The sequence below is a fragment of the Oryza glaberrima genome, chromosome 6, assembly GCF_000147395.1.
Source record: "Oryza glaberrima chromosome 6, OglaRS2, whole genome shotgun sequence".
In the NCBI taxonomy this organism is placed as follows: domain Eukaryota; kingdom Viridiplantae; phylum Streptophyta; class Magnoliopsida; order Poales; family Poaceae; genus Oryza; species Oryza glaberrima.
In genome coordinates, this window is record NC_068331.1 from 7946866 (window position 1) to 7971580 (window position 24715).

Here is a 24715-nt window from a genome sequence, read left to right on the forward strand (position 1 = left end):
TAACTGCTAGACAATGGAGGGCTCCCTCAGCCCCGACACCCACCACCGTCGTCGCCCGGTGGCGACGGCCGCCGGATCCCCCTTTACCAGCCATCTTCCTATCTCCATCCTAGTCCCTGAGTGCTTCTCCTCTACCACCTCCTCCACAAAATCCCCTCCTCAGTTCTCTAGGTCGTTCTCCCAGCTGGAAGTGGGCGAGTTCGTGACGCGTCGTGTTCAAAATTTCACAGACTGCTCCGCCCAGGATGTGGCACCCTTTGGTTGCCTTGCTGCAGAAGAGGTGTCCTTCAAGATCTCAAACCCTAGTATTTCAGATCTGGGGAAAGATGCGTCACCTATGCGTTCTGAGTTTTCAAATCGCCCAAGAAAGAGTTTTTTGGAGTCTGGCAGATCTGCACAATTGATTAGGGACTCCTTGCCCAAGTCTATCTCCGATGCAAATCTAGGCCTGTTGAGTAAAGATCGAGTGCCTTACTCTGTTGTACTGGGAAGAGACGCACAACCACCAGCTGCGCAGACTCGCCTCTTGCATCGAGCTCCGCCTCCAACCAACAAGATCTTACAGAGTAATGACCTTCGATTTGCTCTGCTGAAGAAGGATGCGAATCCATCAGCTGTATCTCGAGCTTCGCTTCAAAATCGCGTCAATCCACCTCCGGTGTCAGGAAATGAGACAAGAGGTAACGGAATTAACTCTGCTTTGGGTCTTCGTCTCCGTTTCCCGAAGCAAGGCAAACAGGGTGTAAAGGAGCCCTGGCAGATTGTCAAGCCGAAGTACTGGTGGAGGAAATGCAATGCAGCAGCCGCCCGCGAATTCATTCCACCCACCAACCTAAAGGAAGAGCAGTCAAGAAGGATGTGTTTCTTCAACCACGTGGATGGTAAATGCTTTAGATGTCTCAGCACTAACCACAAGGTTCAAGACTGCGGAGAACCTCTTCGCTGTTGGTTCTGCTTGGGCTTTGGCCACCTCTCAACAACATGCAGGAAGAGGTACTATAAAACCCACACGAAAGCAGCTGCTTCAACCACTCCTATTGTTTCCTCAGTTGATTTCCCTCCACTGCCAAAAAGAAGACAAGAAGACAACACATCTCTCTCGGAGATGGCTGGTGTTCCCAGCGACCTTGTCTCAAGACCAGAGCTGGGCTACTGCATGATAGCCGGCACTGGAGAGATCGAGAGAAGGCGGCTGCACTATGCGGCTCGTTCAGTGGTGGCCTGGACTGGGGAAGGGCAGCATGTTGATCTCAACACCTTCGCTGATGACGTCCGCACCGCGCACCACATTCGCCGCAACGACATTCAAGTCACCAAGTTTCATCCGGAAGACTTCTTCATCACCTTGTTAACAGTGAAATTTGGTAATCGGCAAAGACATCATCGGCTTAGAATCATTATCGACTGCAACACCTCGGAATCAGCCATAGGAGTTATCAAGTCACCAATAGTCGGATTCCTGCTATATTCGGTTAAGTAAATCAATCTACTCAAGGAAGCTTATCTCTAAGTGACCGAGTTTAAAGAGGATGTGGCATGACAGTTTATCTATTAATTAGGAATAGTTTGTTAGTTTCCTTTTATCTTTAGGAAAGTGTGTTTAGTGTCCGATAAGGACTTTATATTTTCCTTTTATTTTTAGGAAGGTTTCTTTTTTGTCCGACAAGGACTTGTATCAACCCATGGGTATAAATATGTACACCCGGGGTCATTGTAATCTATCTCTATGATCAATACAATTCGGTGCATCGTCACCCTTTTTACTTCTACTTTTGTTTTTTTACGTTCCGGCGGAACTTGGCACCCGACGCGGGGCTGCATCGTCTTCGATCTTCGGCGAAGGGATAAGTCCAATGTTCCGTCGGCCCAGGCAATTGTCTCATCTACATCGGCGTCGTTCAAGGCTACATCAGTACATTCGACCTCTTGGATTGCTCTGGTTTGGATGATATATTATCCTACCTATTTATTATATGTCTCTATTAATCTAGTCTTAGCATATCAATTTAGCTCTATCGACTGCTTCTCGTTTTAGGATTTCTGTCGATATCGGTTAAATCACGTTGCTAGATTAGATTAGCTCAGACATCTACCACCCTAAAAATCAGTCAACGGCTTGATTGTCTAGATATTATGTTTCTTTTCATACTTAGTGTTGCATCAGTTAAGTTTGATCTACTAAGTCGTGCTTAAAACCATAATCTCTAGCCTGCTTCTTGATTGCCAATAAGGGTTTCATCGGGGTTTCAGCCGGTGAGTTATCTGGACATTGCATCGGCTCATAAGGATTGCATATACATATAAGTTGGATTTCGCCGATGACAACAAAGGTTTCACTGCTTAATCTAATCTTGTGGATTTCATGACATCGGACCTCCACCCGATGTGTGCTTTAACCTTCGGATCAATGCTTATTTATCATATCATTGCTAGCCGATTGGTTTATACTGGATTATATTGTTATTTTATTGCATCATCATCAGCCGATTGCCTTTATATCATTATCTACATTGGACATATAGCCGATTGGTTAAACCCTATCGCTATCGGCTGGTATCGGCATCGGCTATTATTGGCTACCGGCTGGAACTACTCCATCGGTTTGTCAGCTGATCGGTTGTTTTGATCTGCTGTTTACATATCTTGTCAGTTGCAGGATCAAACTGACTGGCACGCCCGCATCTCATCAATCTTTGGACCTGCACAGGAGCTAAGCAGATCTCCCAAGCCGGTGTGTTCAATTTTTTTTCGTCAACACACCTTCACCAATCATGGTGATAGAGAGGCAGTGCTACAAGAACCAAGATTGGTGACCTGGAGTGGCCAGGAGTATTTCTTTCGGCCCTGGGATGAGAGAAGGAATGTGGAGGCAGTGGTCATCCGTTTCAGAGTCCGTCTTTGTATTGAAGGTGTCCCTATGAATGCGAGATCAGAAGAAACGGTAGAAAAGCTTATTGGTCCAAAGAGCTCAGTGCATTATGTGGAGGAGTACTCGCGGCGTCGCAACTACAATAGGACTTTTGATGCTTGGGTTTGGACATCGGACCCGAGCTCCATCCCCAAGGCGTCGCGCTTCACCATCACTAGGGGTGGATATCGAGCTGGCTCGGCTCGTCTCGGCTTAGCTCGGTATAGCTCGTTAGGATAATGAGCTAGCTCGGCTCGGCTCGTTATCGAAACGAGCTAAAAGGCTGGCTCGGCTCGGCTCGTTTGGAAGCTTGAGCCAGCTCGTTTAGCTCACAAGCTTGAGGAAGAACAGACGTGGCGTGCAATGGGGAGGGAAGAAGGCGAGCTCCCAGGGATGGATGACGAAGAGGGCAGAAGCTCACAGCCTCAATGTTCAACATATTGGAAAGAGAAACAATAAGCCTTCGAATGTTCAAGAGATTGGAAAAAAAACAACAAATTCTCATGTGTTGGTATGATATCACATATCAAATATGCTACTGACTAATTACCACAAAACAAATCCAATTGAGTGGCCGGATTAAACTATACTCGCAACAAAAATGAAAGCAACATTCTAGATTTGAAAAGGAAAAATGTGGAATCGACAAGAACATGCAAGAATAAACATCTTGGAAAAAGGATGGCTAGATGCTAGCCAGGGTGTACTTGTTCAAGTGCTCAACTGCCTGCTTCCTTTGTCCTCGCTTCACCAACTCCATTGTCACCGGCTGCTTTTGGCTCCGCTCCATGGCCGGCGACCCATCAACCTTGGAGTCCCGTCGAAGCACGCCGCGGCCGAGGAAGCTTCTTCACGTCCGCCACCGCTCAGGCCTCCATCCCGCGGATTCGTGCGGCGCCGCCACCCCGCGGACCTTGTCATTTGCCGCCGGCAGTCATGGAACCCACTCCGCTTCCTGCTCACTCGGTTGGGACTTGGCAGGAGATGTGCGGCGCGCTGCGCGCCAACGCCACATCGCTAGAGCATGAGAAAGAGATGGGTGGCGGCGCGTTGGGAGAATTGGAGAAAGATCGATGTCTAATGCGTTGTGCATTTGTGTGATTCCCTATTGTCCGTTGACCATTTGACCTAGGGTTGGCTGGTGGAAGGTCGCATGATGGGCCATATGGCTAATGGGCCTTGTTCGGTTGTATTGAGGTCCTGAACTCCTCCTGGGCTGCTGGAGTTTTGATGGCTTGTTTGGCTCACGAGCGGGTTGTGAGCCAGCTCGTGCTGACTCGTTATATCTAATGAGCTAAATACCTAGCTCAGCTCGTTAGCAATTTTCAACGAGCCGAGCGAGCTAACGAGTCACGAGTTTTTGGTCCAGCCCTAACCATCACCCACCCTGACGCAGAAGGGCAGCCGGTGGACACCCCTTTCCCCTACCTCAAGCCAGAGCAGCCAGCACCAAGGGAGGCGAAGAAGGGACACACTTACCCAGTTATCATTCATGTTGATTCGGTCCAAGACTTGGTGGCGCGCCATTGCAGGGGCTATCAGTGGCGCTATGGTGAGGCCGATGATGCGGCTAGAGCAAGGATGGTGTCTCGTCCGCTAGGATCTTGCAGGACCCTTCCTGCAACGGAAAGGCGATCGGATGATGAAGATGATCATGGTGACGATCGCTCAAGACGAAGGCATAGAAGCAGATCCCTAGGATCGGTTGGGTGGCCACCGATCCAGCAGAACCAGGGAACCAATTCAAGGAGGAAGAGGAACTTTCAGTGAAGAAAATAGAGGCCGACAGAGGGCATGTGAAAAAGGAGACCGTAGGGGCTTCAGCAGGCACCTCTCTCGCTCGATCGAGCCAGGAGAAACGAGAATCAGAAGACAATCAATGTCAGCAATTCAACGCTCCTTAGAGAATCAAGTTCCCCTGCAGTCCAGCAAGAACTCAACAAAGGTTGGCTCCCCCTGCAAGCCTCTTTCAAGCAATAGAAGCAAGAACCCGGATGTAGGCTTCGCTCCATCTCTCCCATCTCCTGCTGTCCCAGTTGCCTCACCTGATTTAGCCCCACTGTTGCAGGTTTCGGGTGCTGTTCTGGATATCCTAGAGAAGCACCTGGATCCCATGATCCACGAAGTTGAAATGGCACATGCACTGTATTCTCCAGATACTACACTTCCACGTCCTGTTTCCCCTGTTTTCATTCTTTCTGGTGCAGGGCAAGAAACACAGGCTTCACCGGTTCAAGGAGAGCAGCAGGTTGATGCCTTCATTGCAGACCTCTCCACACCACTCCAGCAGCCCCTGCTCCTGGCGCCTGGTGAAAAACAACGACGCCCCTGCCGCAACAAGGTGACGATTTCAGTGCAGCGTCAAAGTGCACAACTTGCAACAAAAGCCAGACAAAACTCAAAACTTGAATTCATTGCGCAAGAAATTATTGCAAACAAATTTGGTGTCCTAGATGATAACAAGAGACTTGATGCTCGTATAAAATCTCTCTATTTGCAGCAGTACAAGAAGCCTCTTTCCTTGGCTGCTGTGAAGACCATTGCGGCCTTGGTGGAGAAAGGAGGTTGCAAGGCGGTCCGCCTCAAGGGAGGGAAGAAGGCAGTGGTAAAGCCGGTGTAAGCACCAACGCCAAGTGCTGGGTGATTGTTCGAGTCAATGAAAGGTAGAAGAAGTTTGTGCAAGCTTAGGTCGAGAAGAACTCTGTCCAAGTCACCACCAATGGAAGCTCTTAGTACAATACAAGTCTCCATGTGTTTCTACCACCTTTGGTGGTTGTGTTTCAGAGACAATTGTCTATGCCTTCCTCCTACAATCTACTGTCTTGCGCCTGAATGTACCCCTAGAAGCGTCGTCTTTTGCTTATGTCTTAGAAATCTGTTTTCATCCTGAACTGGAATGTACGTGGGCTCAACAACCCGGTGAAGAAGGATAATGTTAAATTGCTAGTAGATCAAATGAAAGCTTCAATTGTGTGTCTTCAGGAAACTAAACTAGATGATGTTTCGGACTCTGTGGTGTTGAGAACTCTAGGAGGTCGTTTTGTCCAAAGCTATGCTTTCCTCACAGCGGATGGTTCAAGAGGGGGAATTTTGCTTGCCTGTGATGATAACTACTTTACCATCTTCGATATTACCCTTAGGCAATATAGCCTATCAGCCACAATCACGATGAAGGAGGAAATCCTGGCTTGGTCAATCACAGTTGTCTATGGCCCTCAACTAGAAGAGTAGAAGGCCCAATTTCTAAATGAGATTCAGGATCTACAACCAAACATGCATCCGACATGGCTAATTATTGGAGACTTTAATCTCATCTACAAAGCCACTGACAAAAATAATGACCGTCTTGATAGAAGAATGATGCAACGTTTCAAAGGCACCATTGATTGTCTGGGAATCAAGGAGCTAAATATGTCTGCCCGACGCTTTACCTAGACAAAAGAAGGAAGGAATCCAATCCAAACAAAGATTGATAGAGCTTTTCATACACCTGATTGGGATTTAATGTTTGATTCTTCTCATATGTCGGCTCTATCTTCCTTAAGCTCCGATCTTGCACCGCTTTTCATTGTTGGTTGTGAGCCTAGAGAAATAAATAAGAGCTTTCGTTTTGAATCTTTTTGGCTCAAGTTGCCGGACTTCATGGAAGTAACTGAACAATCCTGGAATAGACCAATTGGTGCTACCAACCCACTAGCAAAATTTCATCTAAAGCTTAGTCGCCTAGGAAGGGATCTTAAGAGGTGGAGCAGAACTCATGTTGGAGACATTAAACTTCGGTTAGCAATTGCAAATGAAGTTATTTTTCAACTCGAGGTAGCCCAGGAATCCAGAACACTGTCAGATGAGGAGTATCAGTTGCAAAAAGAACTTAAGTTGAAGGTTCTTGGCTTGGCTAGCCTGGAAAAAATCAGAATAAGGCAACTATCTCGTTTAACATGGCTAAAAACAGGGGATGTTAATTCAAAATTCTTCCATCTAAAAGCCAACTCTAGGAGAAGAAAGAATTACATTCATTCTCTAGAAACTCCATCAGGAATGGCTATTACAAAGGATCAAAAAATGATTGAGCTAAACAGATTTTTCAATCTTAGATTGGGAGTGCCGGGTACAAGGTTGAACAGACTAAATTGGGCAAGGATTAACCTTCCATCAGTTGATCTGTCAGATTTGGAAGTAGACTTTGATGAAGAAGAGATTAAGGAAGCAATCTCCAACCTAGCACCGGATGGCTTTATTGGTGCTTTCTTCAAGTGTGCATGGGAAATTATAAAATCAGAGTTCTTGATGGCAATTACTCATTTTGGTAATCTCCATTCACACAGACTGCAAGACTTGAACTCGGCAGATATCTGCCTGAACCCGAAAAAAGAGGAAGTCCGTAGCCTGGAAGATTACAGACCAATTAGTTTCATTCATTGTTTTGCTAAAATCATCTCAAAGATGTTAGCTAACAGATTAGCTCCCAAGCTCAATGAGTTGGTCTCACAGAATCAGAGTGCTTTTATTAGGAAGAGAGCGATCCATGATAATTTCCTGTACACTCAAAATATGGTTAAACAGTTAAACGGGAAAAAGAAAGCTTCTCTCTTAATCAAAGTGGACATCTCAAGAGCTTTTGATTCAGTTAATTGGGCCTACCTGTTAGAAACTCTTCGACATTTCAGCTTTGGGCATAAATGGATTAATTGGGTTGCTACAGTTCCTCTTCTAGAATCTTGTTGAATGGCATCCTAGGAGATCACATTTTCCATGCAAGAGGACTAAGAAAAGGAGATCCTTTATCCCCGATGCTATTCATACTGGTGATGGAGCCGCTTCATCAGATAATAAAGGCAGCAGAGGATGCAAACATAATTTCCAATCTATGTCAACGACAAGGACGCTTCCGATGTTCTCTGTATGTTGACGATGTAGCCCTGTTTGCGCTCCCAATGGAAGAGGAACTAATAGCCTTGAAAAAGGATTCTACTTTTTTTCGCTCAAATAAGTGGCCTGCACACCAATATGAGTAAAACTGAGAATTACCCAATCTCTGTTAGATTTAATTGGGTAATTGATTCATTTAAATCAATTAAATCAAATAAATTCCAAGGCTCATTATGCTAGGAATTCATGTGTATCATTCTCTTATGGGATATCAATGGGATGAAGATTTTTGAGAATTAATCCATTTGATTAGAGACTTGGTAACTTATATCAATTACTCCTAATTGATGGTTGGTTGATGGTTGTGTAGTGGAGGATGGTTCATGGCTAGTTGATGACAATTAGTTTCTCTATTCCTCTTCCTATTCCATTGATAACCTACATCAATTACTCCTAATTGATGGTTTGTTGATGGTTGTGTAGTGGAGGATGGTTGATGGCTAATTGATGAGAATTAGTTACTCTATTCCTCTTCTTATTCCATGACGCTTACTCTTCATCTTCCATTCCTCTTATAAAATGAGAATGGATTTTATCTCCCGCGAGAGAAGTGAGACACACTTTCATCCATTTCCAACGCTGTTGCTGCTACGGTAATCCCATCCCGAAGAGTGTGTGCACACGCGTTGGGAGAGTAGGCCTCCGAAACCACGCGTTGCTGCGACATTTGCACGGACGGGCGGGCGATTAGGTTTTCGGGGTGCGCAAGGCGCGACTACTCACTGTTCGTCAGCGTTTACTTCACCTTCACCAACATGTTGAACACTGGAGACAAGGAGAAGGAGGCTCCCGTCAACACCAACGGAGGCAATACTGCCTCAAACTCCAGCGGAGGACCATTCTTGGGGTATAACCTTCTTACATTATTTCAATTAGAAGTTTTACTGTTAATGTTCATCGCAATGTCAACATTGCGTTATTATATGATTGTTGATGCTTATTCTACGTTAAGCATGCTCATGTTAATTACATTCACCACTATTACTGGATCAAATCCCATTATAAACATCATGTTTATTATCTTGTTATTTTGGATTAAAATATGCTGAATTATGACCAAATTTCCAACAATCTCATGCTCTGATATAGATTTGGACAACATTCTGACCTTCTTCCCTGGAAACAAAAAGAATCTCCCCTGCAAATACCTTGGATTGCCACTGCTGTCAGGGTTATGGATACCACATACCTAATAGTAGTTGACTAAATCTCGGCAGGACCCACCACATACCATGTCCTATACGGAAACAACCTTCGGATATAGGAGGAGTTCCGATAAGGAAAGGCAACCAGAGTTCTATATGGAAACGACAAGGACTACTCGGATTGTATCCATATTGGTTTCCCTAGTTTTACTTGGACAAGGGGACACCTATGGGTATAAATACAAGACCCCCTAGGAGGAGAGGGGACAACCAATAGACAACCAATACAATCAACATACACGGAACAATAGATCAAGACGCAAGCCAATACAAGCAGTGGGAGGGGAAAGTGATCTCTGACCGCGTGCCTGTTGAAGAATGAGCCGGCGACTCATAGGCAGTGTCTTGGTTAAGGGAACGGAACCCACCGGAGCCGTAGTGAAAGCGAGTCTTCATAGGGCGATTGTCACTGCTTATGGACCCGAACCTGGGTGATCTATCCATGACCAGGATGAAGCTTGGATGAAACTAAGCAGAGGTCCGAACCGACTGATGTTCAAGAATTAACGGATGAGTTGTGGTTAGGGGTGAAATGCCGCTCGAACCCAGAGCTAGCTGGTTCTCACCGAAATGTGTTGAGGCGCAGCAGTTGATTGGACATCTAGGGGTAAAGCACTGTTTCGGTGCGAGCTGCGCGAGAGTACCCCCTTTTGCCTAGACTTCAAGCAGTTTAGCTTTAACCGTGTTAATGGTCTCATATTATTGGTCTATAGAGAATCAAAGTTGATTTGATTTACCAATAGGTCGCGAAATGCTATGGTTCTTTCATATGATTTCTGCATTTATTCAGAAGTAATTCGTCGAGATCGTGCACCCTTTGCCAACATACGCCAAGACAAGACGCCGGATATCGACATCAGAGATATGCCTAGATCGACCCTATCCGGTACCTATAGAGGCCGGCCATAGGGATCTAGCGCTGTCTCTGACCTCGCTAGGCATGAACTCGTAGAAGAAGACTACTCTATTGTCGACTACGAGTCAGACCTACAGACCGCCAAGTCGACAACAGTTAGATAGGCTACCCCAAACATTGTACTGGTGTGATTATGGTGAATAAGAGCAACGACCGGCTTCGGCCAACAGGATGTAGGGTTATTACCTGACAATTTAGGGGCCCGAACCTGTATAAAAATCTTTGTCTCTGTCTCTTTTACCTCAGTCTCGCGTATATCCTAGTACCAACGATCCCTATACTATGCAAATACCAGAATCGTGACATCAAACATCGACAGTGGCGCGCCAGGTAGGGGGATTTTGGTGCTTCAGGATTTTGACGAGATGGGTTTAAGAGATGGATTCTCCAACAACAAGCTATTCGACGACCTCGGCTGTGGGGATCTAACCCGACCGGAGTATGTCTTCCGACTAGATCGGAATCATCATCAACTATTCGATCCGGTGAGATCGACCAAGCTCCAAGATATCGTCACCGCGAAGGATAATGATTCAATATTGTCAGATACGGGACTTCGGTTCGCGTCGACTACACGGTGAACTGACTTCCATCGCCAAAAATCGACTACTGATACGACTAGGTTTACCGTTCTAATTTTAATTTTACTCATATCGGTATTATTGTTGGCTACTAATTGTATGTTTGACTGGTGTTTTCCTGTTTATGCATGCACTGCTGCTGACTGAGTCCGAGTCATGATCACTAGTTACGCATGCATATACGTGGAATCCGAACACCTATAGGCAAACATGGACAGATCAGCCAGCATATATCCATACGGCATACATGCATGATGACTTCAGCTGTGCGCGTGTATGCTAATCGGACAAACAAAAGGTAATTAGGAGATTGATTTTCTAAATTAATCTACTAATTCCATAGATATATCCGGCATGTATCTACAAAGGTACACAATATTTTATATACAATTTATCGTACCTATTTTTCAAGATCATACAATATTGTCAGATCTATAATTTATTATGTTTACCTAGAGCATGCATTTTATACAATATCAACTATGTGAGTACTTCCGACGATAGGCCAACTACGGTCTAACGCTGGGGGCTCACTCTGCTCTCTTCTGTATGAATCATGCTTACTTACGGTTTACATAATACCTGATATTTACATCTGCTCGTTATATCCTGATAATGCTAGAAGACCAATGCAGTTTTTAGTACATACTCGATATTCTTTGCTATATGTCTTGCCTTCTAGAAAATATTTTTTAGGAACAATTGAGCACCCGAGTAGGTTGTGGTCGAGTACACCGTATTATCGAGAACGATCTTAACAAATGCAGAGTCGTCATGCCCAACCTGCCAACGAAGACCGATGACCTATCTCATTGCACCGGCCATGCCTGGACTACTCGAGAAAAGGTTGTTAACGGATAATTCCTCGCGAACGTCGTCGGCTTGATCACCCGACATGATTGCGAACGGACATCCGGATATGCTATAAGTTGGGTATGTGAGTAATGCTGGCCACATGAGATACACATGTAATAAACCAACTCTAGCGCCTTCATTGGTGTTTCGAGATATAATTCAACTCGCTGATTCCTGAACCAGTCGACAGCAGCAATCTCTCGCACCGCAACTCCCATTGGTGTTTTGAGAGATAATTCAACTTGCTGGTTCCCGAACCAGTCGACAGCAGCAATCTCTCGCACCGTAACTTCCATTGGCGTTCGAGGGATAATTCTATTCGCTCGCTGGTTCTCAAACCAGTAAATCGTAGCAATCTCTCGTGCCTTAACTTCAGATGGTCGAGGTACGACTACGACTGGTCTTCGACCGCCAGCAGAGTAGCGGTCCTAGCACCACGATTTCAGACGACTTCAGATGGTTGAGGTACGGCTACGACTGGTCTTCGACCGACAGCAGAGTAGCGGTCCTCGCACCATGACTTCAGATGACTTCAAATGATCGAGAGACACCTACTCACTGGTTCTCAACCAGTCAACCATAGCGATCTCTCGTACAATTACTTCAAGTGGTCGAGTTACGACTACTATCTAGTCGTCGACCAGAGGTGTAGCGACTCTCCCATTACCCCTGCTTCAACAAAGTTGATATCAGGTACACAAGATCGCCAAGTGTTTTACCCAGAGATCCCTTACCACGACGACACCTAGCGTTGAAATATCCTACTGTCCCTTTACGCCGTCTTGACAAGGCCTCTGAGGAACCTAAGGGAACTTTGGCTGGGGACGCCCAGAGCGGATAAGGCCTTGTCGGATCCTATAGAGATGAAAGACCATGTAAGATCTGGTCGTGTAAGAGTTCTCGTTGTGCGTATTAACCAAGCCATGTAATCGGAAATGGACTTTCCAACTTCACGGCTGGGGGCTAGGATCAGTGCTTGTTCAACCGAGGCAGGTCAAAGGTCCAAGAGCCTTATCCTCCGAGAATGATTCTCCGACGACAAGGCTGGGGGCTAGGGAGAGTGTATAACTCAACAAATTGACTGATCGAAGTCGGTAAAAGAGTAGACGCTCATATACAAAACATTGGTCTGTAAGTTTAATTCATTTTCAGTTTTTCCATACATATTATAACATGTCACCCTTTGAGCGTTCGTTCGGGGGCTATTTTTATATAATATTTTTTCTGAGTATTTATTTCAGGAAAATTCTATTCGACATTGACAAAGGCTCCATGTCTCTATGGTTCTACACCAAGATCGACTAAGGCGAGTACGACAAATGTCGACAAGGTTCCGTTGCATATTCTGCGCCTTCTCGATCACTCGAGAACAGTTGGTGGATCTCGACAAGGAATACAGAATGAAGAGATGGTGTACCCGCCGAGATAAAATTTCTTGACTTCAATCCAAATTCTCGATTACAACAAGACGGGAGACTTAGTTGTATGCTCTGTACTTTCTTGGTTGACATCGGAGATTGACTCAGACAAACCTAATAGGTGCCCGCACGAGGCTGATAAGGGAAGTCTAACGTTATCTCTGAACTCGCCGAGAACGGTCACTAGAGCTCGATAACAGTTACTCCAAGGTCTGCCGTCAAGAATATGAATTTGTTCATTTGCATTGAAGTCAGGGGCTACTGTCAGGGTTATGGATACCACATACCTAATAGTAGTTGACTAAATCTCGGCAGGACCCACCACATACCATGTCCTATACGGAAACAACCTTCGGATATAGGAGGAGTTCCGATAAGGAAAGGCAACCAGAGTTCTATATGGAAACGACAAGGACTACTCGGATTGTATCCATATTGGTTTCCCTAGTTTTACTTGGACAAGGGGACACCTATGGGTATAAATACAAGACCCCCTAGGAGGAGAGGGGACAACCAATAGACAACCAATAGACAAACAATCAACATACACGGAACAATAGATCAAGACGCAAGCCAATACAAGCCAACATATGCCAAGACAAGACGCCGGATATCGACATCAGAGATATGCCTAGATCGACCCTATCCGGTACCAATAGAGGCCGTCCGTAGGGATCTAGCGCAATCTCTGACCTCGCCGGGCATGAACTCGTGGAAGAAGACTACCCTGTTGTCAACTACGAGTCAGACCTACAGACCGCCAAGTCGACAACAGTTAGATAGGCTACCCCAAACATTGTACTGGTGTGATTATGGTGAATAAGAGCAACGACCGGCTTCGGCCAACAGGATGTAGGGTTATTACCTGACAATTCAGGGGCCCGAACCTGTATAAAAATCTTTGTCTCTGTCTCTTTTACCTCAGTCTCACGTATATCCTAGTATCAACGATCCCCATACTATGCAAATACCAGAATCGCGACATGAAACGTCGACAACTGCACACCAGAAACTTGAAGAAGATTGATTTGCATCCTTTAGTGGACAAGATTGGATCAAGGATCCCGGGCTGGAAAGGTAGATTTTTCACTTCGGCGGGTAGAGACGTCTTGGTAAAATCGACTCTATCGGCAACACCAATCATCATCTTACAATCCTCCCCTAAAATAAATGGCTTTACAAAAGGATTGATCGTTTCAGAAGGGCTTTTCTTTGGAAAGGAGATGATCCAGAGAAGGTAAATAGGGGAAGCTGTCTCCTAAACTGGAATTATGTTTGCAGACCAAAAGATTTGGGCGGAATGGAATTTTAAATCTGGAAAAATTTGCAAGAGCTCACATGTTGCGATGGCTTTGGTTTGAGTGGAAAGAAGACTCAAAACCTTGTATTAACATGCAGGCGCCGTGTGATGAAACTGATAGGGCTCTCTTTAGAGCAGGCACCTCTATCTCGATTGGAAATTGGGAAGAAGATTAAGTTCTGGATGGATAACTGGTTGGAAGGAAGATTGCCTAAGGAGCTAGCGCCATTAATTTACCGACTGGCAAAGAGAAAGTCGAATTGTCTAAAGATGGACTAGGAGAATAATCATTGGTTAAGTTTGCTGAATCAGATTACTTCTCTAGAAGAGATTGAGGAATTGATCCAACTAGGGTCTCAGTTACAAAATGTAACACTCTTACAAGATTTCTCTGATGACATCTCGTGGAAATGGACGGACAAAGGCCAATACTCAGCAAAGAGTGCATATTTAGCACAATTTCAAGGTTATATCACCCATGCTCCTTTCAAACCAATTTGGACAACACAGGCTAAACCGAAGCAGAAATTTTTTGGTTGGATTTTATTTCATCAAAAGGCTCTAACGGTAGAGAATCTGCTTAAAAGACGCTGGCCATGTGATTGAATCTGTTGCCTTTGTACAAGCACTTTTGAAGATGATTGCCATTTAGCTAAGGAATGCCCCTTCTCAATTGCAGTGTGGGGCAAAATTTGTCAATGGCAGGGACACTGTAACATCCCTCAACAACAAACAACGAATTCCCTTGCGGAGTGGTGGAACATGCTATGCCAAATCTCTCCAGCATCTAGACGAAAGAAGATTCTTAGGGACTTGATTGTTACATGGTGGAATATTTGGATCGAGCGCAATCGAAGGATTTTTCAACACATTGAGAAGACTGAGAACCAGATGGCCTCCTTGATTCAACTGGCATGGGCGGTCAAGGAGAGACGGTGGCGGACTCGCGGTCAAGCGGCGACAGGGGCGGTGACGTTGGCGGCGGTCGGGGAAAGGCGAAAAAGGAGGGGGAAAGGGAGCTCTGCTCCTCGCCGTTTCGGGAAAAAGGCGAAGGGAGGAGAGGGAGCGGGGCAGAGCGCTGGCTCTCGCCTTTGGATGCATGCGCGCAGGGATGGGGGCGAGCGGCAGTGCGGGCACGGGTGGCTGCGCAGCTCTAGGGCGGTGGGGCCGACGCGGCGGCGACCGGGTGGTCAGCCACGTGCGAGCGCGTGGGAAACGGCGAAGGCAGCGCGGGGTTTGAATCGGCAAGCGGCGGCATGGTGTGCGGGCGATAGAGAGCGAGAGAAAAACGAGAGAGAGAGAGAGAGGCGTCTCTCTCTTGGTGAGGGAACGTGTGGCGCACGTGAGGGGGGAGTTAGAGAGGAGAGATGGGCTGAGGAGGGGGATTCGGCCCATCCAAAATAAAGGGAGGCAAAATAGACTTCTGCAGATGGGATCGATTTGAAGGGAATTGAGATTGAAATTTAAACTTTGAATTTGATATTTGAAAGCATTGGAATATGGAGGAGTCAAGGGAATGCATCCAAGCGGGAATTCGGTATTTCATTGGAAAGGATTTATATTTGGCGGTTCGAGGGATTAGTTGAGAGGGATTCAAGGGAGACCTATCCTTCGGGTGGGGACAATGGTATGGGATAGAGTTCAACGGTAGGTAGGTAGATGGTCGAACCGATGGATAAACGCACAGATAGATAGATGGATAGATAGGTTCGATAAGTTGATAGATTAATCTATAGACAAGGAGGGATTCAAGGTAAAGATTTAATATTTTCTTGGAATCGGTACAAATTTTTGGCGAGGATTCAGAGGAATAGATTGAATGTCAGAGTTCGATTTTGGGAACTTGAATTTGGATGAGGAATTCTGAGGAGGTTGATTTTCGATGTCGACGAGAGGGACCAAGGAGATTGAATTGAGATTCGTGGCACGACTTAGACTCACACTCAAAGAACGAAAATTTTCGCAATTAGGGTTTTACCGAATTAGTTTTTAACGTCTCACGAAAAGCAGAGCGTTACAATACGCACCATTAATTTAACTCTTTTAGAGATAGGTGCTGGAGATAACCCATACGCTGTTACACCGATGAAGGAGAGCAACAGAGAAGATAGAGTAGGGATCCAAGTCCTCTAGTTGTTGTACGTGGAGTAGAGATGGACCGCTGTATCTTCACTTCCGTTATCTTGTCTACATCTTTTATATTTGACACCGTAGACAATCATGGTTGGTCTATTTGGGTTCTACTCGGACAACCTTTGCATTATTAATGTATTTTAAGATTTTATTATGATGCTAGCTATGCGATATATATAACTATATCACGTAAGTACCATCTACCAATTTAGGAAATGGTATTGTATTGCACACAGACACCCTACCAAACCTTGAAGAAATCAATAGTGATATAATTGTACCTGATAATTAACAATTAGTCCAACACATGGGCATATGCATTGCGTACATTGTTGGCACCACTCAACTGTTCGATAAGATACTCCTATTAGGTATGTCACTTCAATTGACAGCTCATTGTATTCGATAAGATACTCCTGTTAGGTACTCCCTCCGTTTACAAACCATGGGTTTCCGTGCCAATGTTTAATTGTCCCTCTTATATAAATTTTTTTTATAATTAGTATTTTATTGTTGTTAGATGATAAAACATGATTAATACTTTATGTGTGACTTATCTTTTTATTTTTTTATAATATTTTCAAATAAGACGGACGGTCAAACGTTGGACACGGAAACCAGGGTTTATCGTTTTTTTGGACGGAGGGAGTATGTCAGTTCAGCTTTAAAAGACAGGGCAATACTAAAGGCAATGCACATGCTACGTACGTTCTGCATTCTAATCTCGGTTCGTCTTTGATACCTCTCCGATTAATTCCTCCATGGCGGCCGACACTCCCAGTGCTGCAGCAGTCGGCCCTGTCCCGTTCAAGGACATCGACGTCGACGGCGACCAGCAGGCCACCTTGTTCCCGGAGCAGCCACCGAAAGAGCTCGCCGACCTCGCCGACATGGTCTCGTCCCTCCCGACCAAGATGGACGTCTGTCCGCCGGTAAGAATCTTCTCCTACCAGCGCGTCTGGCTGACGGAAAACTGGGTCGCGGTAGCCATCGCCCTGCAGCGCCGTTTCGTGCACCGCCCCGACGACGTCATCGTGGCCAGCCTCCCCAAGTGCGGCACCACCTGGCTCAACGCCCTGGCGTTCGCCACCATGGCACGCCGCGCGCACCCGCCCACCACCGCGAGCCACCCGCTCCGCCGCCTCAACCCGCACCAGTGCCTCCCTTTCCTCGAGGGCCTCTTCATGAGCCGCGGAGAGGCCGTGCTCGACGCACTCCCGTCCCCATGGCTCATGAACACGCACATGCCACTCTCCATGTTGCCGAGCCGCCACCACCGGATCAGGCCACCACCAAGGCTGCAAAGTCATCTACATTTGCCGGGAGCCTAAGGACATGGTCGTCTCTATGTGGCACTTCTTACGCCGGATAGATGATCCTGTTCCCGACATGACATTTGCTCAAGTCTTCGAGTCCTTCTGCAACGGAGCGAGGTTGTATGGGCCATTCTGGGATCACATACTCGGCTACTGGCACGCGAGTGCAGCTAGGCGAGACAACGTGCTTTTCCTGCGTTACGAGGACTTGCTGCGTGACCCTGCTGGGAACGTCCGAAAGCTGGCGCGGTTCGTCAGTTTACCATTCTCCAAGGCGGAGGAGGAGGCCGGTGTCGTCGACTCCATTGTTGAGCTATGCAGCTCGAACAACATGAGGAACATCGAGGCAAACAAAACGGGTTACATGGATCCACGATTAAAGATTCCACGGGATGCTCTCTTCCGAAAGGGCATAATCGGTGACTGGGTGAACTATATGACGCCAGACATGGCGCGCCGTCTTGATGATATCGTGGCTGACAAACTTGGCTCTGCCGGGCTCACATTTTAAACGAGATTTAGACTTCTCGAGTCATGTATGAATATACATACAAGTTTGTGAAAAAAAAGAATAAATTACAGTGTCAAGTACGGAATAGGGCTGTGCTTAGGGTTCGATCATTTCGATGTTTCTTTGCATTTTGATCAGTAAGCTTGATTTTCAAGGTACTCTTGTGGGTGTTTGGATGGGAATGATTAGAAGTAGTCTTGAAGCATCGCTCAGTTGGTCGCTTGCGATGAAACCTGCATATTTGGGTTCATTTTCTAGATTTGGTATGGGCGGTCCTAGAACTACTGGACTAGTGTATACTAATCTGTACCGGACCATTGGCTCCAATCAGACAAACTCAGGGTGCCTGAAGTGTTGGTTCGGCTTGAGCAGTCCACCAAAGCCGAATAAAATGTGGTTCGGTTACTGTGATTGGTGGGACCCATGAGAAAAAAAAAATTCGCAACCACACCTCCCAACTCCCAGATCTATAAAAGGAAATCATAATTGAGTAAATTTAACTTTGGGCCTGATTTATTGGCCAAAGTTTCACCATGAACCAGGTATAACTCTACCTTTTTACTTAACACCATGTATGTATGTGTTGACAGAAAACACGAGGCCTGGGAGATCTGCTTAACTCCAGTACAGGTCTAAAACTCGCCTTCGGACGTGTAAGCGTGCCAGTTGATTTGATCCTACAATCAACAAGAAACAAAGACAAAGAAACTATGATTAAATCCATAAATGATAGCCGATCGGCTAGGTGCCGATGACATATCATTTATTTTAGGCCGATGTCATATGTACATCGATCGGCAAGTGTAATAAGCAACTTAGAACTAAATCTACTCGATCAGCTGTAGATATTAATAATATATAATCCTTATATCGATATATACTTAAAGCAAGTGATTGGGATAGATCGGCCGCCTTGCGAGATAGTATAAATCATTTTGATCGAAATATATACTAATAATGGAATTATATATATTCATAGCATAGCCGATCAAATAGATCTAGTGTGTATCGGCTAATACTCCGATACTACTCTATATTAAGATATTAATTAGCCGATACTACTCTATATTAAGATATTAAAACCAGTAGAATATACCAAATAGGAGCTTAATATATTTAAGTGCAATAAGATCTTAATATAAAGGGCAGATTTAACATATCGATCAAGCACATAGGATGACAGTAGTTAAATCAGGTAAGATCAGCTGAAACTCCGATACTATTCTAATCGGCAACCAGAAGGCAGGCTAGATATTATGGTTCTAAACACGACTTAATAGATCAAACTCAACTGATGCAACATTAAGTATGAAAAGAAGAACAATATCTAGACAATTAAGCCGCTGGATGTTTCATAGAGTGGTAGATATATCACATAATCCAAGTCAACGTCGTTATTTAACCTAATCGGCTGCCTTCTATTGACAGATGCTAGCCGATTATGGGCTAGATGACGATATTATCAAGGATTATGTGAGATATATGATAACTCGACGAATTACATAGACAATATTAGAGTATCATAAAGATGGAAGCACTAATCTCGAGAACACAAATCGTCATAACAAGTTTTACCTCTTGTTGAAGATTGAAACCGATGCAGCTCAACCCGAAAGCAAGAACTCGTCGAAACAAAAAAAAAGTAAAAGGGTGGCGATGCGCCGAAATTATATTGAACGTGTGTTAATAATTACATAGGGCTCGGGGTCTATTTATACTCGAGACTTTTGGCCATATTTATCTCTAAGGAATTTACATAAAATATTCTAATTAATAGATACAATTGCCTTCTCAGGACTCTATCCATGTACAGCAATCACCTTGAAGCACATCAACTCAGACCCGATGTCGTATACGAGTTATATTGTCGGAATCGGCTGTATCACTCAACCCAGTTCGACTCGGACTTAGCCGATCTCAATCATAGCCGATCCGGACTACAGCCGATTCACGCTCTGTTCTTGAATCGATCTCCGCCTCTAACTCCGCTTTGATCTAATCTTTTTTTTCCGATGCTGATATTACCAAATTTGGTCGTTAACAGTATGGTTATACCATGTACGCAATTTGGACTGGGTTTTAAGGCTTTGGCTTACCACGTGGGCTTGGGCCTGATGAACTCTATTTAGGGAAGAGGAATTATCGAGGGAGACTAGCACATGGGTAGGAGGAAGATAGCCGTGGAGGTGGAGGCGGACTTGCTCAACGCCTCGGTCTCCACCCTCGCCGTCGGCAGCTCCCGTGCCTGCAGAGCGGCACGGTGCGGCGGCGGCGTGGCACTACTACAAAAATCGTTTTTCTGTACGAGGGGGTCGGTAGGTTCCATGCGGGCCGCTTGTGGCGGCGCCTGCAAAAACCATCCCCCCGGGGGCGGGTCGATGAGCCGCATGCGAAGATCCATTATCACATGCGGCTGCTTAAGACAGCCGCATGCGATAATAGGTCTATTTTTGCATGCGGCCGTCTTAAAGGGGCCGCATGTATTAGGGCATGCGGCTCCTTAAGACGGCCGCAAAAATAGGCGCATTATCGCATGCGGCTTCCTAAGCAGCCGTATGCGATAATGGATCTTCGCATGCGGCTGGCTTAAGGGACCTCATGCGATGATCGGCCATATATGCTCCTCCAGGCCCGAGCTTGACCATTTGAAAACGAAGCTCTCTCCCTCTCTCCTAAAGCAAGCACCAATTAGGGCGAGAGGTTTTCAACTCGAAATTTTTGCTTGAACTCTATACGAAAGGTGAAGAACTCTCTCTCCTCCTTCATTTGGCTCCATTTTTGTTATATTTCGTTGGTAGAAAGTGGAGTTTTTTTAATATTTTGACAAGGTTTGTTCTAACTAGTTTTTGCAAAATCTAGCTTCAAAATATATGTTTTGATGGGCAAATTTTGCATGTAATCACTTGTACATACTAGTTACATGTATTGTTGTTATTTTTTTTTGGGAGACAAATGCATTTAAACTTTTGTATGAAATACCTGCGGTCTATTTTTTTATCTGTAACTTTTTTGCCTTTATATAATTAGATGGATCGGTCGTCATGGATGTATGAGATGCGCAGAACGTAGCCGATATTTATTAAGGAAGCATCTAAATTTATTGATCAGGTTAAGGCGCATGCTTTGAGGGAGAATATGACAAAGATCTTTTGTCCGTGCCGTCATTGCAAGAATCAGAAATTGTTGGTAGATCCTGGTGAAATATTGGGTCACATAATGGAGTACGGATTCACTGCCAACTACAAGGTTTGGACCTATCACGGGGAATTCGCCAATCCGGAAGATGACGATGAAGAGTTAAGTTTCGAGATGAATGAGGCAGAGAATTTTATAATCGAAGACATGTCCCGTGAAAGAATGGATGTCGATGTTTCCACCGATAGTGATGATCTCGATGGTGGTTTTGATTTAGAGGATATGCTACGCCATGTTGAACCAGAGGTGCTAGCGGGCAGGTTACGAGGATTGGAGAATTGGTAGGCATTAGAGAAGGCATCGAAGGATTTTCTTTACGATGAAACGAAGGGATGTGATAAGGATTTCACAGTCTTGCGCTCAGTGCTTGAACTTCTGAGATTGAAGGCTAAACATGGATGGTCGGACACAAGTTTTAATGATCTGATGAGTTTGTTGCGTGTGTTGCTTCCTAAGCCTAACTTTGTACCATCAAACACGTATCAAGCGAAGAAACTCATATGTCCTTTATCTCTTGGTGTAGAAAAGATTCATGCTTGTAAGAATCACTGCATATTATACCGTAAAGAATATGCAGACTTGGAATGTTGCCCAACATGTGGCACAAGTCGGTATAAAACAGGGAATGGGCCCGTAGATTCAGAGTGTACCGATCCAGATTCTAATAAGGGTAAGCGCGGAAATATTCCCTCAATGGTGATGTGGTACCTACCAATTAAGGACTGCCTGAAGCGTCTGTACTCAAACTCGACTGATGCTGAGTTGATGAGATGGCATCAAGAGAGCCGGAAGATAGATGGTATGATTCGACATCCCGCCGACGCTCGCCAGTGGAAGACATTTGATGCAAAACACCCAGAATTTGCTAAGGATCCCAGGAATGTAAGGTTTGCGTTGAGCACTGATGGAATGAACCCGTTTGGTGACTTAAGCAGCTCGCACAGCACATGGCCAGTCCTTCTCACAATGTATAATCTTCCAACATGGATATGTCAGAAACGAAAGTACATTCTTCTCACTATCCTCATACAAGGTCCAAACCAACCTGGAATCGACATAGATGTTTTCCTTGAGCCTTTGATGGAGGACATGGAGGAGCTTTGTAAAGAGGGGTTACGACTATGGGATGAGTTTAAGCGGGAGCACTTCAATCTACGTGCGATCATATTCGTTACCATTAATGACCTACCTGCAAACTTTTCATTATCTGGGCAGATTAAAGGGAAGACTGGATGTCTGATATGTCTGGAGAAAACTTCGTACAAATACCTGACGTCGTCTTTGAAGACAGTGTACATGCGGCATCGACGGTTCCTACCACAAAGACATAGGTACCGTAAGATGGCTAGATTGTTCGATAATACAGTGGAGAATGACACTGCCCCAGCAGCAAGAGGTGGTACATACGTGTATGAGATAACAAAGAAGATTAAGGTTGTATATGGAAAGGGAAAGAAGAAGACAGTAAAGAGGAAGAAAGCTGATGGTGACAACGGTACTGCGTCGCCTTTCAAGAAGCACTCAATTTTCTTCAAATACTTAGATTACTGGTAGGACCTAGAGATTCGACATGCAATTGATGTTATGCACCTCGAGAAGAACGTGTTTGATAGCACCATTGGCACATTGCTGGACATCCCGAGTAAAACGAAGGATGGATTGAAGTCATGTAACGAACTTGTAGATTTGGCCATACAGTATGACCTTCACCCAGTAGTGCTGCCAAATGGTAAGACCGAGATTCCTCCTGCTTGTTACTCGTTGAAACTTGAAGAGAAAAAAGCCTTCTGTAAATGTTTACAAGGGGTTAGAGTGCCTACTGGTTTCGCATCGAACATCAGGAAGCTAGTATCAATGAAGGATTTGACCATTTCGGGATACAATGTGCATGACTGTCATAGGTTGCTAACGGTATTCCTACCAATTGCTATAAGGGCAGTCAAACCAGTCCATACAAAGGTGGTTATAACAAAGTTGTGCTACTTTTTCAATCGAATTTCACAGAAGGTATTTGATCCTCTGGAATTAGGTTTGCTTCAGACATTTGCCGTTGAGACTGTATGCCAGCTTGAGATGTATTTCCCACCATCATTTTTAGATATGATGGAGCATTTGATCGTTCACATCGTCCCTCAGATTATTGAACTTGGTCCCTTATACTTACATCAGATGTGGGCCTATGAGCGTTACATGTCGATCCTCAAAGGCTATGTACGCAATCGCGCTCACCCGGAAGGATCAATGATAGAGGGATACACAACTGAAGAGGCAGTCGAGTGTTGTATGGACTACATAAAGGATGCTAATGCCATTGGCATTCCTGTTCATCGACATGAAGGGAGATTGTCTGGAAGGGGTACTATTGGTAGGAAGCAGTTCTTCGATAATGATTACATAAAGGTGTCCGCGGCACACAACAGCGTTCTTCAACAGCTCGCTATCGTTGAACCCTTTCTCTATCTCTCTCAAATGCTCAATGAGATGGCGGTTACAAGATGATGAGGAGGAGGCAGCCTCTCTGTCGCGGATGGTAGAGGGACGAGGGGGGAGGGCGTTGGAGCAGAGATTGATTTGGAGGCCGCGGATAACGGCGGAGGGTGGAGGGTGGAGGCAGAACTCGATATGGAGGTGGTGTTGGCAATGAAGACAGTTGGAGATGAATCTCACTAGGAAGGGCGCTAGAGGCGGTGGTCGGCGCTTGATTTGGGAGTGTGTCGGTAGAGGAGCTCGAGATCTCCTCATGAAAGGCGCTGGAGATAGCAGCTAGCTCTTGGTTGGGGACAAAGCCGGTGGAGGAGCTCGAGACAAGACCACCTTGATGCCACGAGACATCGTCATTGTGCCACCAGGAGGGGGTGGGAACTTGGGATTGATCGACGGTTGCAACTCCGATGAAGAGGCGTGGAGGGAGGAGAGGAGGCATTCGTTGATGGCCTGGGCGATGCGGTCATCCCCAGAGCACGACGCCCACGCTAGGGCCACTTCTCCTACCGGTTGATGGCTGCGGGATGCGCTGGCCCTGCCGCTTTCCTTGCCATCTCCTCCTGTGTCGATATATTGGTGGTGGATGTGTAGATCTGAATAAAAAAAAAGAAGTAAACTAGAGGCGACGAGCTCAGGGAAGTAAACTGAGCAAATGGGGAAGGATGGAGGTGCGAGTTTGCCGGCGAAAAACTGCTCCTCTGCTGCCTCACCCTCCACCACTTTGTCGTCACCTCGCCCTCCACTACTGACGCCATTTGCCGCTGCGCGAAATCACACTTCGTGGCAGAGAGGAAGAGTCAGCATTGGCGGGCGCGTTCCACTGATTTTTTTTTCCGATTGGATCACCACGTGTACGCTACGTATGATCAAAACCACTCTGGATTGAGTTAGGAGGGCTATTCGTCCACTTTAAAAGTTTAAGGTGTTAAATGTCTGGTTTTGTAGTTTATGGGATAATTTGTAC

The 24715-nt window shown here is 45.5% G+C and overlaps 1 protein-coding gene and 2 pseudogenes across 1 annotated transcript; all 3 read left to right on the top strand.

Moving 5' to 3' along the window:
* The first annotated feature begins 13 nt into the window (after positions 1-13).
* LOC127776373 (uncharacterized) lies at positions 14-5528 on the top strand (annotated as a pseudogene).
* Positions 5529-16984: 11456 nt separating this feature from the next.
* Positions 16985-18148, top strand: LOC127777852 (cytosolic sulfotransferase 5-like; annotated as a pseudogene).
* Positions 18149-21288: 3140 nt separating this feature from the next.
* LOC127776375 (uncharacterized) lies at positions 21289-23766 on the top strand. Its single transcript, XM_052302731.1, has 6 exons — positions 21289-21513; positions 21988-22149; positions 22264-22731; positions 22822-23178; positions 23272-23325; positions 23437-23766. Exons 1-6 carry the CDS (start codon positions 21289-21291, stop codon positions 23764-23766), a joined length of 1596 nt encoding a protein of 531 aa, XP_052158691.1.
* The last annotated feature ends 949 nt before the right edge of the window (positions 23767-24715 follow it).

Coding starts and splice junctions, on each gene's coding strand:
- LOC127776375 (XM_052302731.1), top strand. CDS start 21,289: ATGGAGTACGGATTCACTGCCAACTACAAGGTTTGGACCTATCACGGG. Junction 23,179..23,271: donor ACTGTCATAGGTTGCTAACG/GTATTCCTACCA, acceptor CGAATTTCACAG/AAGGTATTTGATCCTCTGGA. Junction 23,326..23,436: donor AGACATTTGCCGTTGAGACT/GTATGCCAGCTT, acceptor TACTTACATCAG/ATGTGGGCCTATGAGCGTTA.